This window comes from Leptidea sinapis, chromosome 30 (assembly GCF_905404315.1).
Source record: "Leptidea sinapis chromosome 30, ilLepSina1.1, whole genome shotgun sequence".
NCBI classification, from domain to species: Eukaryota; Metazoa; Arthropoda; class Insecta; order Lepidoptera; family Pieridae; genus Leptidea; species Leptidea sinapis.
In genome coordinates this window covers 10960590-10980510 of record NC_066294.1, presented here as the reverse complement: position 1 = coordinate 10980510, position 19921 = coordinate 10960590, and the positions used below count along the sequence as shown (strand labels likewise).

General features: G+C 38.8%; 1 protein-coding gene across 8 annotated transcripts in view; it reads right to left on the bottom strand.

The window, feature by feature from the left end:
* The window catches only part of LOC126973801 (uncharacterized), a 69666-nt gene extending 50541 nt beyond the window's left edge, over positions 1-19125 (bottom strand). For 2 of the 8 annotated variants that reach the window (XM_050821141.1, XM_050821137.1), the window contains exons 1-2: positions 19001-19125; positions 9880-10089 (exon numbers count right to left, since the gene is read on the bottom strand). In XM_050821141.1, coding sequence (XP_050677098.1) covers positions 9880-10082 — 203 coding nt within the window. In that variant the 5' untranslated portion in view covers positions 10083-10089; positions 19001-19125. The other 6 variants (XM_050821142.1, XM_050821135.1, XM_050821134.1 and 3 more) reach the window with 6 other exon arrangements.
* Positions 19126-19921: the final 796 nt, after the last annotated feature.

Sequence of the window (19921 nt, the reverse complement as noted above, 5' to 3'; positions counted from 1 at the left end):
AAACGCGAGAGCACGCCACGTAGAGCCGTGGGAAAAACATGGCGTGGCCAAGTTTATGACCCTGCGATTTTTTGATAGTAATTGGGAATGAAACTCTTAATGGGAACTGTAGATGTTTAAAATAAATAACTTCCCGCCCTCAGCCATCCGACCGCCTGCGTTCCAGTTCCATTCGCCCGCCACCAGACCACATCATAATATCGCAGACTCGGTTTTTTATCGTCATCATCATAACTATTCAAATTTTGTCCAAATGATATAGTGTAAAAGACAAAGATTATGTACTTTAAATACCAGATTTGATAAAAGCATTTTTTTATTTATTGATCAATTTGTTATTACCAAATGTGTTTTAGAAATAAATTAATAATTTTTATTGTGCTTACGTTTCACTATTTTGGCGACAATGGCATACACATAAAACATAGATATGTCTTGCTGTTGTAGACTTTTTCATTTCATTTCCATTATTTTCTAACAATGAATCTTTATTAATTATAGCCTATGTGTTATTCTGATGCTATATAACTATTTTGCTTTATTACTATAAAGTTTCACTAAAACCCATTCAGTAGGTTTTGCGTTAAAGAGTAACAAACATTCTTAAAAAACTTCGCATTTATTATATTTTTATGTAAGTATCAATTTATTAACTACAATTATAATGACACACATGAATAGCTCGCAGATTGCATAATATTATCCTACTTACTTGACACTTTGTGTATTATTTCGGATTATGTGTAAGTAGTAAATATATTAACGTAAATTTTCATTTAAATCCATTTACTACTTTTGCATACAAGAGTAACAAACATACATCCATACATTCTTACAAACTTTTACAATTATAATAATAGTAGGATTATAACTTCTTAATGAAGCTACTTCATATTTATGTGCCGCAATAGGGCTTCACTGGAAACATAAGCGCTGGCAGCTATTTCATTTCGTATTGAATAGTTATATTCCCATGTTTTTAATAAATAATTCCTTAATTACATCAAAATTTTCTTACAAACATTTATACTTGAAAGTAATCATACATAATGATGGTGACCAGACATTTTGGTATTATTAAAGTCGAGTAAGGAAGAGTGCCCTTAATATGGTTTCCCTTACGTCGCGAAGAAAGGACATACACACACTCACTCCTGTTTCCGGTGGGGTAGCCAGAGACAACAGATTGCCACTTGCTTCTAGCTTTACAAACCTCACGCGCTTCTTCGGCATTCATTGCTCTTTTCATACATGCTCGCTGGTTCCGGGTGCTTCGGACCTTTCCCTTTTTCAACAGGTTTGAAAAATGTCCTACGAGTCCGGGACTGACTTGAAAGTTTTATATATTTGATTTGTCATTCTATCTTCACTCAATCGCTCCACGTGTCCAAACCATTTCAGCATTCCTTTCTCAATCCTTGTCACGAGATCTTCTTTCAGACTACAGCGCGCTTTTATTACCGTATTATTAAGGCAATGTGGCTGAAATTCCCAGGGGTACTAATCTTTGTATCCACCCAGAACTAGCGAGTTTCAGATAGGTGACATGATAGCTGTAGGTTGTATTGGATCCTTTGTGTGCAGCCCCAGAAATCAGGTTCGAAAAACTTTTCTTTATAGTTAGCTACTGCTTTAACTGCCGCATTTAACTACAGATCTGATATCAGAACTCGATACTTCAGAGTTTTGCTTAAAAGTATCCATGCTGTGTCATAATGTTAGCCACTGCACATAAGCACTGGGTTCATCAGAACTGAAATAAACCCTGCCGTAAATGTAGTATGCAATCGTGGAACACATCCTGTCTCAACCTGACTTGAAGTGTAGTGTGTTGTATTTTGCGAGGGGGGCGTTTTTGAACATTTTATAGTGTTAGTATTATAGGAACAAAGTAATCGTACATCCAATCATGACTTATGCAAGTGTCGTGTTCGCTTACGCACATTCACGCCACCTGCATTGTTTGCAGATAGTGCAAATTAAATTCATATGCATGGCCACTGGTGCCCCGTGGTGTTGCCGGAACGTAGTACACGATCATTTGCCCTGTACTTTCCCCGGGCCATAAAAAGAATAGGGGAACCCCAGGGGTGTCGTAAGAGGCGACTAAGGGCTTTTTAGAAGTGGGAGAGTCACGCTGCCGTCTTTTGACGTCAGCACAATCGGGCCAGACTCGTCCGGGTTAAATACCAAACAAGTGCCATTTTATTTCGTATATGTTAGTGTCGAGGACCGGAGGCCATCTCGTGCTCATGCCGTCTCGGCAATTTTGAGGGTAGGGACCTGTCCACTCTCTGGCTCCGCGTAGATTTAGAGGACCGCGTCCGCATCTATGCGTGTGTCTACAGGTCCCATAGTTGTATCGTAGAAACCGATCATCTCATGGGCTGCGTTCAAGCGGCAATTGACGACGTGCTTGCACAGATCCCCTCCGCTGAAATCGTAGTCTTGGGTGATTTCAACGGGCACAATGCCGAATGGCTTGGATCACGTACCACAGACTACGCAGGGCGATCTGTGCATAATTTTGCATTGGCGTATGGTCTGTCCTAATTGGTTGAGTCGCCAACGCGGCTCTCGGATGTGGATAGCCACATGCCGTCCTTATTAGATCGTCTGCTGACTTCACATCCCGATGGTTACCAGGTCTTTGTCGACGCCCCTCTCGGAACGTCCGACCATTGCCTGGTCAGGAGTGTAGTGCCTATCCGACGCCTACGTCGCAGACCACCAGCGACCCGCCGCGTTTGGCACTACAAGTCAGCAGATTGGGATATGATGCGTTCCTTTTTTGCAACCTACCCTTGGAGCAGAGTTTGTTTCCCTTCGGATGATCCTAGTGCCTGCGCCATTGCAGTAGCCGATGTGATATTTCAGGGCAAGGATATTTTTATACCAGGCTCTGTAGTACCGATCGGTGGCAGATCACAGCCTTGGTTCGATGCGTCAGTTAAAGCAGCATCTGACTGCAAAAAACAGGCGTATCGAATTTGGGTTGCGGCGCTGGGCACAATGGATCCGAACTGCATAGTTCTTAAGAGGAAATACAACCCTGCTTCCAGATTTTTTAAGCGGCAAATCGCCCGTGCAAATTCAAAACACGTCGTCAAAATCGGCGAGCAGCTTTCCAGTTTCCACCCGACCGGAACACGCAAGTTCTGGTCGTTGTCAAAAGCTGCTCTTGGTAACTTCAGCCAGCCGTCCATGCCGCCGTTGCACATGAGGAATGACACCCTGGCCCATACGGAAAAAGAGAAAGCCGATCTCCTGTGCGCGCTTTTCGCCTCCAACTCAACTCTTGACGACAACGGAAAAACACCGCCGACCATCCCGCGGTGTCAGAGCTCTATGGCTGAAGTACAGTTCAGACAGAAAACTGTTAGGCGAGCTCTGTTTTCGTTGGACGTCAGGAAATCGAGCGGGCCGGATGGCATTTCTCCAATCGTGCTTAGAACGTGTGCCTCTGAGTTGACGATGGTGCTAACGCGTTTATTCCGGCACTCTTATTCAAAAAGCGTAGTCCCTGACTCATGGAAGTCAGCCCTTGTCCATCCGGTCCAAAAAAAAGGAGACAGTTCGGATCCGGCAGACTACAGGCCTATTGCTATTACCTCCCTGCTCTCCAAAATCATGGGAGCATAATTAGCCGTCAGCTCTTGGTATACCTAGAGGGTCACCAGTAGATCAACGACCGACAATACGGGTTTCACCATGGTCGGTCGGCAGGTGATCTTCTGGTATACCTAACACATAGATGGGCTGCGGCTTTTGAAGGCCTGGCAGTTAGCCTGGATATAGCGAAGGCCTTTGATCGTGTATGGCACAAGGCGCTCCTCTCAAAACTTCCATCATTTGGGCTTCCCGAGAGCTTGTGCAAGTGGACCTCCAGCTTCCTTACTGGGCGCAGCATACAGGTCGTAGTCGACGGACATTGCTCGAACCCGAAGCCCGTGAATGCTGGAGTGCCCCAAGGCTGTGTGCTATTTCCTACGCTGTTTCTCCTGCATATCAATGATATGTTGGACACCTCCAACATTCATTGCTTTGCAGCACTGGTGATGCCGTATACATGGGCCATGCAGGTCTCTCTTGGGAAATCGTCGAACAGTGCCGGGAGAAACTTGTGTCTTCTATCGAGTCCTCTCTTGAGAAGGTCGCGGAATGGGGTAAATTGAACCTTGTCCAATTTAATCCCCAGAAGACTCAAGTTTGTGCGGTTACCCATAAAAAGCCCCATTTGTCGTATCACCGCTCTTCGACAACACTTCCCTAAAAGCCTCGCCTACTATCGGATTTCTGGGTCTCGAAATCTCGAGCGATTGCCAATTCCGGATCAAGGCCATCTTGAGGGCAAAGCCAAACTGGCTTAGAAGAAACTGGGCGTCATAAATAGAGCACGGCAATACTTCAAGCCGGCCCACATTCTAGCGCTCTACAAAGCGCAGGTCCGGCCTCACATGGAGTATTGCTGTCATCTCTGGTCTGGCGCACCCCAGTATCAGCTCGATCCATTTGACCACGTGCAACGCAGAGCAGCTCGAATTGTCGGGGACCCAGTACTCTATGAATAGCTGGATCACTTGGCGCTGCGTAGAGACGTCGCTTCATTGTGTGTATTCTACCGCATTTGTCACGGGGAGTGTTCCGAAGAGCTGTTCAACCTGATCCCTGCCGCCGAATTTCACCTTCGCACGACACGCCACACGTTACGATATCATTCCCACCATCTGGATGTGTGGCGGTCCTCCACAGTGCGGTTTACAAGGAGCTTTCTTCCACGTACTACAAAGCTGTGGAATGAACTTCTTTGTGTGGTGTTTCCGGGACGATACGACATGGGTACCTTCAAAAAAAGCACATACACCTTCCTTAAAGGCCGGTAACGCTCCTGTGATTCCTCTGGTGTTGCATGAGATTGTGGGCGGCGGTGATCACTAAACAACAGGTACGCTCGTTTGTCCTCCTATTTCATAAAAAAAAATCTCGGGCTGCCAACCCCTCATTATGTCAAAGAGCTATTCAGACAACACCTTGGTGAGGCAGGCATGTATCTATGTGTTACCGCACCCGAGTGTCAACCGCGACACGTACTAGTCGATCCTGATGATGACATCACCATCGCGAATGCGACATCGACTTTTACACACACAAACGCTACACAACCCAAGTAATCCGTTATTAAGACAGTAATTTTTCACTTCCCTTACGGCCGTTCCCAATATTCAGTCTATCTATTACTTGAGATGAAAATCGTAACAATCGTTGACTTTTCTGTCCCAATAAACTTATCGACGGTTACTCACCTTATCCGTACACGCTGTCTGTCACGACGAATAGCTTACCAGCGATAGAAGTTTGTATGGAAATTGCAATTCACGCGTCCCAATATAAGGCGATAAGAACGACTTATTGGGTATATTGGGACAGCTTCAGATTATTGACAGCTAATTACTGACAGTAGAAGGTATTACTTTATCTCTATCTGCAGATAGTATATTGGGAACGGCCGTTAGCGTACAACTAGGTCGAGATCCAAGTCTCACGGGAGGCACCACTTGCTATACGATTGAAACACACATGATGGCATCCTCAACACTCGGTAAGGCTGTAAAAGCTATTTTGAACTGCCAACCATTGACTACTATTTTAATTTTAATAAAATACTCATTGTGAAAGTGTCGACTTATTAAGTCCACAATCCTTAAAAATATATATAATGTGCCTACAACATTGCAAACTATGCAGGTGTGTATTTTCGGTACTTTGAACCCAATGTTATATTATGCCTTCTTTTTTGTATAATACTGCAAAATTTAAAATACACAATAATTATAATTTAAAATATGTAATAACTGAAAATCCATTGAATTTTCTCTTAATATAATATTCTCGAGACTTTTGTTATGTTACGCATTGTGGGCAACACATGAAAACTACTTACCTAAATAAAAATGAAGGTCTAAATGAACCTTTCTTCTTCACTATTATTTGGGAAGTGGGTCCTAATTTATTGCTGTTAATGGTAATGACAGGGGATTCAGTCATAACTTGCTGCTGGCTGGTGAGTTGATCCGAAGGCTGTTGAAGACCAGGGTACGATGGAAGTTGCTGGGATGAATAATTTTTAGTTTCAGTGCCCATTTCTGATCTGCAATTAGAATGTAATGTTAGGTTATATAATAATATGATTATGTTTATAATATATTAATGCATTTGTAGTTTTTCTCCTTCTGGTCGGATTTCAGAATTTCACCTTGAAGATATTGTGTGGTTGTGTTCCGAGAATGGCTTAAATATACAATTGGACCTGGTAGGTGGCGTTCGAGTTCTATGATTTTTTATTAATTGATGAATATATTCATATTATACTAGTATTTACGTCATATTCTTTACTACCTGACCCGTCAAACGTTGTTTAGCCATATAAAGTATTTGCAGTGTTCGACCGTTTTTTCTCAGACCCATTTTTTTAAAAACAGACTATCACGAAAAAGTCCTTTCACCTTTCGGGTTAATATTGACACTCAAAAATGTTGCTTTCTATTGAGAGAACCACGGCCTACGACGCGCTATTTATAGGCACGCTCCCGCCGTCCTGGCTGGCCGGAACCGCCGCAAACGCTACATCCCGCAATTTTTAAATCTGTAATATCTTCGAAAATATTTATTTGAATCATATACTGTAAAGGGCCATATAGATCTATATTATATCAAGAATGCATTTAAGATTTAATAAGATAAGGATTAATGCTGTATTGGTTAAAATCGTTTCGAAAATTAGCCATTATTTGTGGTAAAAAGTAAATGACAAAAATATGTTATTGTGGGATGGTATATCTCTATCTCTTATGTATTCATAAGAGATAGAGATATACCATAGCGGAGTTTTCTGTAGACCTTTTCAATGTGTACAATACTTAGTTCATTATTTTGATAAATCTCGTACGGTTCAGCCTGCGATTGCAATGTAAGCGTAATAAATGTAATTATTTACAACATCACATTAGAAACCTCAAAAATAACAGTATTTCTCCAATATTTAATGGATGTACATATAAACCATCTTGTTCAATCACTCTATCCATTAAAAAAAACGCATCAAAATCCGTTGCGTATTTTTTTTATGAAAATAAGGGACGAGACGAGCAAGACGTACAGCTGATGGTAATGGATACGCCCTGCCCATTACAATGCAGTGCCACTCAGGATTCTTGAAAAACCCCAAAAATTCTGAGCGGCACTACAACTGCGCTCGTCACCTTGAGATATAAGATGTTAGGTCTCATTTGCCCAGTAATTTCACTAGCTAGGGCGCCCTTCAAACCGAAACAGTAATATATATATAAAATAGGCGCCGTTATGGTACCCATAATCTAGCCGGCATCCTGTGCAAAGGAGCCTCCCACTGGTAGTTTTAAAGATTTAAGCATACATAGGGATATAGGGACAGAGAAAGTGACTTTGTTTTATACTATGTGGTGATTTCGTTCTATAGTATTTTAAGATATACTTAGTGCATTGTTCCTATAAACAACGACAACGTCTAATGGGTCTGCTCGTTCTGAATATCGAACCAAGCATAAAATATCATTTGAATTACTCTTGTCCTGTAACGTATTTTACGAGGCTCCTAAACAATACTTACCCAATGAAACACGAAGCTATCGTAAAATTTTTCCTCTCAAATCGTGTTATTTTATGTTCGCTGCAAGAAAAGCAGACTATTATTTGAGCGCCGGGGCCCAATGTGTTGCTGACGATGTTAATGTTAGATATTCCAGTCAGTCCATGGGGTAGCTTTACTTGGGGCTGGATCATTATTGGATCAGAAGTTTGTTGAAGATCAGAATACGATGGAGGATCCTGGGATAGATGATTGTTACTGCACATTTTTGTACTGCAATGAGAAATATATAATTAATTTAAATTTTTGTTATTTATCTAATTAAACAATTAAATTCACTTCAAAATCAAGTCCATTTAAGTTTAGAATTTTGATTAGTTTATATTCAAATTCTCAAGTCATACTCAGATTTTTTTTAAATTCTCTTCCAAATAAGGAATGTGTAACTTCAGAAACTTCAACTTTCCGAAATATTGATGAGTTCCTTAGCGAGCCCGATAAAATATGACAATAGGCCACAATAACAAATACACAGAAAAGAATACATTGGGTATTAAACGCCAATATTTTTAAGATAAAACTTATTTTTTATCTAAGATGAGATTTAATTACAACTTAAATGACAAGTTATAGTTTAATACATAGTGATATGATTTTGATACACAAATATCAAAATAGATATGCCAATTAAAAACAGTACTAATAGTTCAATTGTACAAATTTCGTAGTTTAAGACAAAAACGAGAAATACTACATAAATAATAAAGAACAATTACAAGTAAAATTAAATAGAAATAAAAGAAGACATTGTATCCATATTGAATAACTGAAATGGTGAGTAGGTTGTGTGGTATGAGTGTTAAAAATCTCGACGGAAGTAAACCTATTATTATATATGTCAGGAATTAGAAAAAGGGGTGAATATCTACAAAATTTAGTAGATGCAAAGGGAATGTTAAATAAATTAGTATGCCTGGTACGTTATATTAGTACCTAGTATGATATTTTGTTTAAGATCTGACAGGCAAATGAATTATGTAATATATCAAAAGGAGTAATAATATGTCAATTAGATCATTTCTTTATTCCAAGATAGTGATTTAATGATGATGACATGCTTCTGTGTAGTCTACATGAATGAAAAGAGTTTTAAATTCATATTTTTAATACATATCTTTTGTATTTTTTCAAGGTGGTCAATATGACATTGATATGTAAGCCGCCAGATAGTACTTGCAAATATAGCACTTTTAGCTTTAGGACGACTTTAGCGATCCCTGAGGCACACCAGAAGTCGCCTAAACAATGTCTGATCTAAAACCATCGAGTATGTACGATTCTGTCCATCTAAGAAAGTTCCCTCTGAATCCAACTGCGTAAAGCTTTTTTAATAGTATACCGTAATTGACTCTATCAAGGCTTTTTAAAATCGATGTATATTACGTCTATTTGTATTCTATCATTCATGTCGCTATTAACGGCATGAGTAAACTCAAGCAAATTAATTGAGACACTACGTGTTATGATAAAACAATGTTGGTTAACAGGGATGCATTGTAAGATGTTTATATTAAAATGATCATAAACAATACTTTCCAACATTTTACTAAATACATTCAAAACGGAGATAACTCTATAGTTAACAATATTTGTTTATAATTCTTTTTTAGGAATTGGAATGATTCGGGCTTCTTTACAACGTTTAGGCAAGGTCTCTTTATTAATGGAGCGCTTACTAAAAGAGACCTGTATGTTATGTGTACACTTTATACCACTTCTCTAGTACTGTCAGTCTTTCTAAGGAACGTCTTGAATGGCTTCTGGAAACACATTGATCGGCTCTTAAGGGCTTGTAAATACTTACCGCTTAAATTATCTGTTTTTTTTTCGGAATTAAAAAAACACTCAAGGTGCAAGAGCCAAACTGTGTCGTGGATGCGTCATCAGTTCTACATTTGAAAACTTCAAAAATTTATTCAAAACCTCAGCAGAATGTGAGGAGACGTTGTCGTCATGGAGGACGACTTTGCTGAGAGGACGGTTTACTATAGGGATCGGGTTATGTCCCGATATGCCGAGAAAAGAAGCAACTTTTTTGTAGTAGGTATTACAAGTACTCTACATACTTACATGATTTTGTTGTAGAATACAGTTTTTTTGATACAAAATAAACTGATTGTATTTGCACACTCAAAACTCCCTCTTATAATTGCTGAAAATTGGTTTTCTTATAATACATTAGTATGATGACCTACCTGGGTCGAATATTGATATATTGCCAGCAAGACCCGCATACTATTATTCTTTCATTTGGTGCCAACGTTCTGCTAATGATGTTGATGACTTGGTCATCGTGCGGCACATTCACTATGGGCTGGCTTGACGCTTGATCCAAAGGCTGTTCAATACCAGGACACGGAGGAGATTCCTGGGATGAGTCATTATTAGATTCGGTCATCTTTGATCTGGAATAAGAATATAGAATAAGTTAGATGAACTATATGTAGATATTTTGCTTTCGTATACTTCACCACTGAATATGGTCAGTGCTGATGCAATGCTTAATAGCAGAAGTGCTACACGTATTAGTTGCTCTTTTAGACTTATAAGTAAAAAAAATATTGCAAGAAAAGACGCTATGACAAAATCATAACAGAGAGGCTGTTGAGCGACCTTTTGCCTGTGCAGAGCTTAAGCGTGAAATTGTACTACGCATGTCTGGCCCTCTAGATTTTATTATTTGAATTTAAGAGTGTATTGGAAATAATTAAATTGAAACTTTTATTACATAGTCTCAAACATTTTTGTCTGTGTGTTGCATGTCGCGTGACGGTCGGGCAGCAAAATTTTTAGTTAAATGTCTATACTGTGAAAAAAAGTTTCACTTTTACCGTGGTTTCATAAAACCACACAATGCTTTTTTTAAGAAGTATCTGAATATACACAGTTTCTTAATTAATATTTAGACCATTTCTTAATTGTAGAAAAAATATACATAAAAAATAGACAAAGGTTAGAATAACTTAAAATTTTGAAAGAAATTTATGCATTTCTTTAGTGGCAGCTGTCGCGCTTCCCAAAACCAAAACGTAAACAATTTTCAGTATGGAAGGATGGTTTCCAAATCTATTTATTTTAAAAACTATGTATTTCTGAATACCCAGATTATTTAATATCTCAGTGATATTTTTATTTCTTCACGTAGCTGTGATAGTTAGATTTACAATTATTTATTTAAAAATTGGTTGTCCTGAAAATTATATTATGTTGCCCTGTCAAAATTGATGAGTTAAACTTTTCTAACCACCAGAATAACATAATAAATTAGTACAGTTTCTTTTTTATAGCAATAAATGAAGAAAAAGACAAGAAGACGATAAAATATAACAAAATAAAAATATAAAAAATATATAAAAGAATGTCAAGTGTAACCTACCCATAACAGTTTCGTAACACAATACTAATCGACCTAAGGTATTGTAGTGTATTGAGATCTAGTCTGAATTGAGTATGTGTTAGCAATCATTGTCACTGTCATGACATTGACAGTGACATTAAGCGTGTGACGTTGAGTGCTATATATCCTCGAGTATAGTGCTACATAGTAAAGATTAGTTGTTTCACTCGCGAACAAACGTGAAACATTACAGGTATAATATATTATTATATGACCTGGATAACGGATTAAGAGAACTAAAAAAATCTACACGTAAATACACAGCCTCACGCACACACACTACTACAGGCCGATAGGCGGCCATTATGAGAATTGCCATCGTCTGTGACAGATCAGTTTGCGTCTTAGTAAAATATTTTAAAAATGCCGTCGTGCGTTGTGAAAAAGTGTAAAAACTATATAAGTATTTGTGGCCATATATGATTATTTAAGGGAGAAAAAATTGTGTAACTAGTATCCCCCGTAACCGCACACACACTACCATAACGGTGCTTTACTTGCTAATATCACTGTGCGGAGTCCTTCTTTTTTTACTCGTCCTTGTGTTCGCGTACCAACAGAGGCGTCGCTCTGTGTAATTCGTAATGAGATAGATACCTATAATATCTTGGTACCGATAGTATATCGGAGCTTCGTTCCTCTTTTTTTCCTTGATACTATAAAGCTTCACTTCTTTTTTCCACAGAATAGTCAATATTAGTTCGATAATTTATTACAAGTGCATGGAATAAAACAAAGGTGACTTGAAATATTATTTAACTGGTAATATGGAAGAGTCAGCAACTGAACTTTGTATAATATGTTATTATATTTAAAAGGTTTTCGTTAATCCTTCTCGCCATCATTCCAGTATCTTTGACCAACATTCATATCTCCTTTCAAATGTTAAAAATTGTCGACGTAATTGAAATTGTTAAGTAACATATTTTTTGGTTATAATAACACAAGTGATTTTTTATTCAAAGTCAATCGCACCATACTATTAATTGAATTTATTTAATAATTGTATTCCTTTTTTTTTATAAGTATTAATTTTTTTGCGCCTGTTGTTCATATTATTTAGGCATTGCTGTCGAAAGCCTTATAATTTTTATTACAACCTTTATTTTACGATTTACGATTTAAGAACTTTATTTCTCAGAGAAAGAGAGAAAATATATTCTAAATACTATATAATATAATATGCGAGCCGTGAGAATATAACAATATCTAAAATATATCGATTATTTTTTTCTATACAATATAATATAACTATACAAATTATAATCTAAAGAACATTCATAAATAAGTTATAGGTAACTTAGTGTAGGCACTACACTAATGAATATCAATTAGAAGACACAATTCTGAATACAATAATACAAGAACTTTAGTGAATTACGCGATCGAGCGGCGCGATGCGCATGCGCAGACCGTCATTCGCAATTTGTAAATATTATAAAGTTGTGACTACACTGCAGCAACTGCATTTTAGCTTAGCTTTGTCGTCTTTGTACGTAAGGTATGTAACGGATACATTCCGTGTAATTTTGAACCCCATAAAGACCCAGATTTATTTATTTGAAAATTATCAAACGTGTTAAGATCGATGAAAATATAATATTTTTACTATTTTGTCCTTAAAAATATAAACACGCATAAGAAATAAGTATAAATCAGCATTTTAATTAAAACCATATTGTAAAATTTAATAAATCAAATAAATGATAAAGCATATGATAATTAAACCGAGAGAAGCTATTTTAGAATTATGAATCATTTCTGTGTTGTTTGACATTCTGATAAGTATTTATCTTAATGCTACATTAAGCGACAAAGGAACAAAAAGATCGTGTAAGCGCCCTATTCAAGGTCGATCATACTTGCTGCCAAAAACTTTAACCTTTTGCTCAGATCAGCCGGTGTTTTTATTATATTTTTTTATTTTATTTTATTAGGGTTGACAACAGCTTAATACAAAATAATCACTTATAGTTAAATACAAAAACATAGCCAATTATAGTCTACCACAGTTTACCTAATGGAAGGAAGTGTTTACAATAATAAAGAAAAAAATGAACAATGAATAACACGCGATCAGAGAAATTAAAAAAAAAGTATTTAAAGAAGTGCCTGCGTTGGTTGCATTATGCAACCAACGCAGGCACTATGTATAAGTCTGAAAAATGAATATAAATAAGAGAAAAACATGATACATACACAGATTTACAGATTTAATAGTACAATACATACATTTAATAGTTTAATCTATTAATAAATAAATAAAGATATTTGCTACAAATGAGATTTCTCTACAATACTTTTTATGGTGTGGTTTTTAAACGACAACCTAGAACCGTAGAATGGATCTATATCTTTGAAGGATTTATTATATACATTTGTGCAACGAGTGAGAACACTGTTCTGGCCATAATTAGTACGACGAGTAGGAACTTGAAAAGTAGAAATGTCACGGGTGCGCAACGACGGGGCGCGTAGGCATATTCCTGCCAGAAGAGAGGGACAGTTGAGACGACCGCTCAGCACATCATGTAAGAACATTATGTCCGAGACAGTACGCCTTTCCTGCAATGTCAGCAGATTGTATATGCGACAATTGTCTTTGTAGTTGGATGCAACTTTCCGGAATTTATAGTTTAAGTGTGTTAAAAACTTTTTCTGAATTCCTTCCGACCTATTAATATATATGGCGTAAAATGGGTTCCATATCACGGAGGCATACTCTAAAATTGATCTAACGTATGCGTAATAAACTATTTTTAGGGAAAGTGGATTTTCAAAATGATGACAAGTACGCATTACGAAGCCCAAATAACGATAAGCGCGATTTATTATGCAATCTATGTGATTTGACATATTCATTTTGGAATTAGTTTGATGATTTATAACTACAAGCAGAAGACAAGCCAGTTGACGACGGTGCATTAGATTTAACTTTATTAAAAATATAATTAAATTATGTATGATTGTATGATATTCCGGTAAGTAGTCAAGGATACTTGTGGTGAAAATTTCTCGCTCTTCACGATTACCTTGCAATAGATTTACTACCGCTAATTGATATGTAATTAATTTACTACAAAACTTGAACATTTTCGGATTTATATGACACTTTGACACTCACAAGTAGATCCAGATATTACCATACTATTTCCCCGTACAACCTCACAAACATTGCCTATTTATAATATTAGTATAGACTAAGAACTTTACTATATTTAGAACAATATGTTAAACATATGAAAATGTTTTGTATTTGGCAATTTATTAATGTTCACATTAGTATATTTCCAAATAATGTAACTCACATTTCAAGTTTTGAGGCAAACAGCGTACGAATGCAGGCCTTGTTTGCAACTGAACAAAGAATTTACGATTGATGACGAAACTTATAGTCTAAAAATAACATCCTATATACATGCATACTTAATACATACATAAATAAAACGAATAAAGTTTGAAGTTAGGAGAAAAAAAAAGGAATTGGAAATTAAAAATAAATGTATTGGCTCTAGGTACCCGGATAAACCCGTGAGGTTTTCGTGGTACTTATTTCATAAAAATATATAACATAACGTATTTATTCTGTGTTGGCCAATAAACTAAAAAAAAAGTTATAATTTCATTGAAGAGTTTTTAATCGAAATTTGTCGTGTCGTCTACAGTTAGAACTGGTTGGTAACAGAGCTCGGAAAAAAAATTTTAACAAAAAAACAACCGACTTAAAAACAATATTTCAAAACAATAGATATAATATGCACTAAGTAAAGTATAAAATAATTGCGTATTTTTATACAATCTAATGAATTAATATAATTGTAGTTACGATTATTTTTGGAATCGGTGTCCTTCCGATAGATATACTAAATTTTTCAATGCAGCAATGAACGAAAGCGCTTTGCAATTTGATTACAGATAATAAGAAATTCTGCCACAGATCGCACCCTTACTGTAACTCGTAAAGGAGTCCCATAGATCATCATATTTGACTATGACAATTACTTGACCATTACTATGTTATGGTAGATGACTTAAATATCTGGATACCAAAAAAAAAGATTCAGCCGAGTATCGTTAATTTGCTCCTATGAATTGAAGAGTTCCGTTACTTTGTCATTAATTCCGTAATCAGAACCTAACCAAACTCTCACCAAACAATCTTTGAAGTTTATCCTTTCCAATAAAAAAAGAATTATCGAAATCGGTTGGCGCGATATTGAGTTATTCTTTTTTTTTTATTGAATAGGAGGACAAACGAGCGTACGGGTCACCTGTTGTTAAGTGATCACCGCCGCCCATACTCTCTTGCAACACCAGAGGAATCACAGGAGCGTTGCCGGCCTTTAAGGAAGGTGTACGCACTTTTTTTGAAGGTACCAATGTCGTATCGTCCCGGAAACACCGCACAAGGAAGTTCATTCCACAGCTTTGTAGTACGTGGAAGAAAGCTCCTTGTAAACCGCACTGTGGAGGACCGCACAATGAAGCGACGTCTCTACGCAACGCCAAGTGATCCAGCCGTTCACAGAGTACTGGGTCCCCGACAATTCGAGCTGCTCTGCGTTGCACGCGGTCAAATGGATCGAGCTGATACTGGGGTGCGCCAGACCAGAGATGACAGCAATACTCCAGGCCGGACCTGCGCTTTGTAAAGCGCTAGAATGTGGGCCGGCTTGAAGTATTGCCGTGCTCTATTAATGACACCCAGTTTCTTTGAAGCCAATTTGGCTTTTCCCTCCAGATGGCCACGGAATTGGCAATCGCTCGAGATTTCGAGACCCAGTATTCCGATACTAGGCAAGGCTTTTAGGGAAGTGTCTTCGAAGAGCGGTGATGCGACAAATGGGGTTTTTTTAGTGGTGAACGCGCAAACTTGAGTCTTCTGGGGGTTAAATTGGACAAGGTTAAATTTACCCCATTCCGCGACCTTCTCAAGAGAGGACTCGATAGCAGACACAAGTTTCTCCCGGAGGTCCACTTGCACAAGCTCTCGGAAAGCACAAATGATGGAAGTTTAGAGAGGAGCGCCTTGTGCCATACACGATCAAAGGCCTTCGCTATATCCAGGCTAACTGCCAGGCCTTCCCCCTTGCTTTCAATAGCCGCAGCCCATATATGTGTTAGGTATACCAGAAGATCACCTGCCGACCGACCATGGCGTATTGTCGGTCGTTGATCAACTGGTGACCATCTAGGTATACCAAGAGCTGACGGCTAATTATGCTCTCCATGATTTTGGAGAGCAGGGAGGTAATAGCAATAGGCCTGTAGTTTGCCGGATCCGAACTGTCTCCTTTTTTTGGATCGGATGAACAAGGGCTGACTTCCATGAGTCAGGGACTACGCCTTTGGAACAAGAGTGCCGGAATAAACGCGTGAGCACCGGCGTCAACTCAGGGGCACACGTTCTAAGCACGATTGGAGAAATGCCATCCGGCCCGCTCGACTTCCTGACGTCCAACGAAAACAGAGCTCGCCTAACAGTTTTCTGTCTGAACTGTACTTCAGGCATAGAGCTCTGACACCGCGGGATGGTCGGCGGTGTTTTTCCGTTGTCGTCAAGAGTCGAGTTGGAGGCGAAAAGAGCGCACAGGAGATCGGCTTTCTCTTTTGCCGTATGGGCCAGGGTGTCATTCCTCATGTGCAACGGCGGCATGGACGGCTGGCTGAAGTTACCAAGAGCAGCTTTCGACAACGACCAGAACTTGCGTGTTCCGGTCGGGTGGAAACTGGAAAGCTATTCGCCGATTTTGACGACGTGTTTTGACTTTGCACGGTCGATTTGCCGCTTAAAAAATCTGGAAGCACGGTTGTATTTCCTCTTAAGAACTATGCAGTTCGGATCCTTTGTGCGCAGCGCCGCAACCCAAGTTCGATACGCCTGTTTTTTGCAGTCAGATGCTGCTTTAACTGACGCATCGAACCAGGGCTGTGATCTGCCACCGATCGGTACTACAGAGCTTGGTATAAAAATATCCATGCCCTGTAGTATCACATCGGCTACTGCAACGGCGCAGGCACTAGGATCATCCGAAGGTAAACAAACCCTGCTCCAAGGGTAGGATGCAAAAAAGGAACGCATCCTATCCCAATCTCCTGACTTGTAGTGCCAAACGCGACGGGTCGCTGGTGGTCTGCGATGTGGGCGTCGTATAGGCACTACACTCCTGACCAGGCAATGGTCGGACGTTCCGAGAGGGGCGTCGACAATGACCTGGTAACCATCGGGATGTGTAGTCAGCAGAAGATCTAATAAGGACGGCATGTGGCTATCCACATCCGGGAGCCGCGTTGGCGACTCAACCAATTGGGACAGATCGTACGCCAATGCAAAATTATGCACAGATCGCCCTGCGTAGTCTGTGGTACGTGATCCAAGCCATTCGGCATTGTGCCCGTTGAAATCACCCAAGACTACGATTTCATCGGAGGGGATCTGTGCAAGCACGTCGTCAATTGCCGCTTGAACGCAGCCCATGATATGATCGGTTTCTGCGTTACCACTATGGGACCTGTAGACACACGCATAGATGCGGACGCGGTCCTCTAAATCTACGCGGAGCGGAGAGAGTGACAGGTCCCTACCCTCAAAATTGCCGAGACGGCGACAGCAGATATCCTCCCTAACGTACACACATACCCGGGGTATGTGCATGAGGCAAAAAATTGTGCTCAATTTTGTACCCAGGGTACGTTAAATATGACGTATCGCTAGGTCAAGATATCTGCGTCTCCGTAAGGAAACACAAGGCCGGCTTCGCCGTCTCAAGTTGGTGGTGGACGGTGTTTAAGTTGGAGTGAATTCCCCTGATATTGCAAAAGTCCACGTTGAGTGAGGAGCGGGGTGCCGTGGTGTTACTGACTCGTTTGTCCTTGGTCATGCGCGGTACTGTGCCCTCCCCAGAATACGAAGGGCAGCCCGAGCTAGAGTGCTCGGGGAGGGAATCTCCGACTCTGGTAGAGCTGGTACCCTCCTGGGGTACTATCTCTTTAGGGACCGCTTTCATAATCTTTGTTGGGGAAGGGGGGGGGGGGAAATGGCCTCCGGTCCTCGACACTAACCTATACGAAACGTAGCGGCACTAGGCCGCTACTTCACGCCGGTATTTTGTGCGAGTGTGGTATTTAACCCGGACGAGTCTGGCCCGATTGTGCTGACGTCAAAAGACGGCTGCGTGACTCTCCCACTTCTAAAAAGCCCTTAGTCGCCTCTTACGACACCCATGGGCCTGGGACTCCCCTATTCGTTTCCTGCCCCGGGGAAAGTACACGGCATAATCGTTCATATTCGTTAATTTTTCATCCACGTATACGTTTGTATAGCAAATTAAAGACTTTTATGGGTTTCTCATGGATGCCATTGTCAGACCAAATTACAATAGGACCACACGGGAAGCACCAGCTTTCAAATAAAAAAATAATTATCAAAATCGGTTCACCCAGTCGAAAGTTTTAAGGTCACAAACATAAAAAAAAAACCGACGTATTAAGAACCTCCTCCTTTTTTGAAGTCGGTTAAAAATAATTTGGATATTTAAGCGACACTGTGGCTTTCTATCCTTTATTATTCATTTTAGCAAAAATAAAATTAGGAAGTATGTAAGATTAAATAAATTAATAAAAAAAAACAATAATATTGTTAATAAAAATAAATTTTATTCGAAATTTTTCAAAAACTCGGTATAATATTGCATTTACTGTATAAGAAAATCAGACTTGTAGAATTTCAAAGGAAACCCTTATAATATAATTAACAAATCTCTTATCGTTTACTCCATGACTTTTAGGGAGTCATCACATCATACAGTCATCTATGAAGAATGTAGAAATTGTAATATAATAATATTTGAATGAATAAAATTGAAATTTAATTGAAGAAATGGAAAAAATACATATTAATTAATAAGTATTTTACTTACTAATAAACAGTGTGTAGTAACAGCATAACTAATGAGAAGTAAATATAAAAGATGTAATCATATTAAACATTTCTACTATCTACTTGAGTCCCTTGTTTATGTGGTCGCCCATCCTTTCCTCCGGCCAGCACGATGCGAATGTAAACTGGTTCACACTGTAAACAATGACTAATATTGTGTGCGAACACTCAGACTGCCAATTCCGCCAGATAAGGTTTTGTTGACAATAACATCATTATCTTAAGTTACAAATAAATATTAAGTCAGTAATCGATAACGACGCTTTTACTGACATTTATTTATTACTTTTGAAGCAAAACTTTTAATAATCCATATTTGAATGTCCGTTTGAAAATATTCCACGGACTGTAAGATATTTAACTAGGAAAAGAGTCGAGGAGAGGGATCTCTGGTCGCTGTTTGTCGTGAGCTAAGTGCGACTATAGTTAACAGCCCTATAATACAAGTTTATTCTATAGCTATATCCGTACCATTGATTAGTAACAGTGACAGTGGAGGAAATAAAAGCAAATCATATTTTAGACCCATTGCTTCTTTTTCCCACATAGCCTCCATCGCTTACTAGCTCCATGATATTATATAGTGAATATTTTGAGATTATTTTTAATTTATATACCCCCGACATGTCTGTTTCATTGGTGACTACAACTTACCTGATGTCCAATGGCTTTGTAATGTTCACTATATGTGTATTGTGCCACAGATATCTGGGATCAAAATCACAAGCATTTCTCTATTTGTAATATGATTTCCTACCTAAATAATACTACACAATTTAACAAGGAGCCAAATTGTAACTTTCGTATACTGGAACTATTTTTAAGTTATAATGTTAGTTACAGCTGACCGGGACCACACTGCGATTCTTGCACACCTGAAAGTAGGTGTGTGGCATGGCTT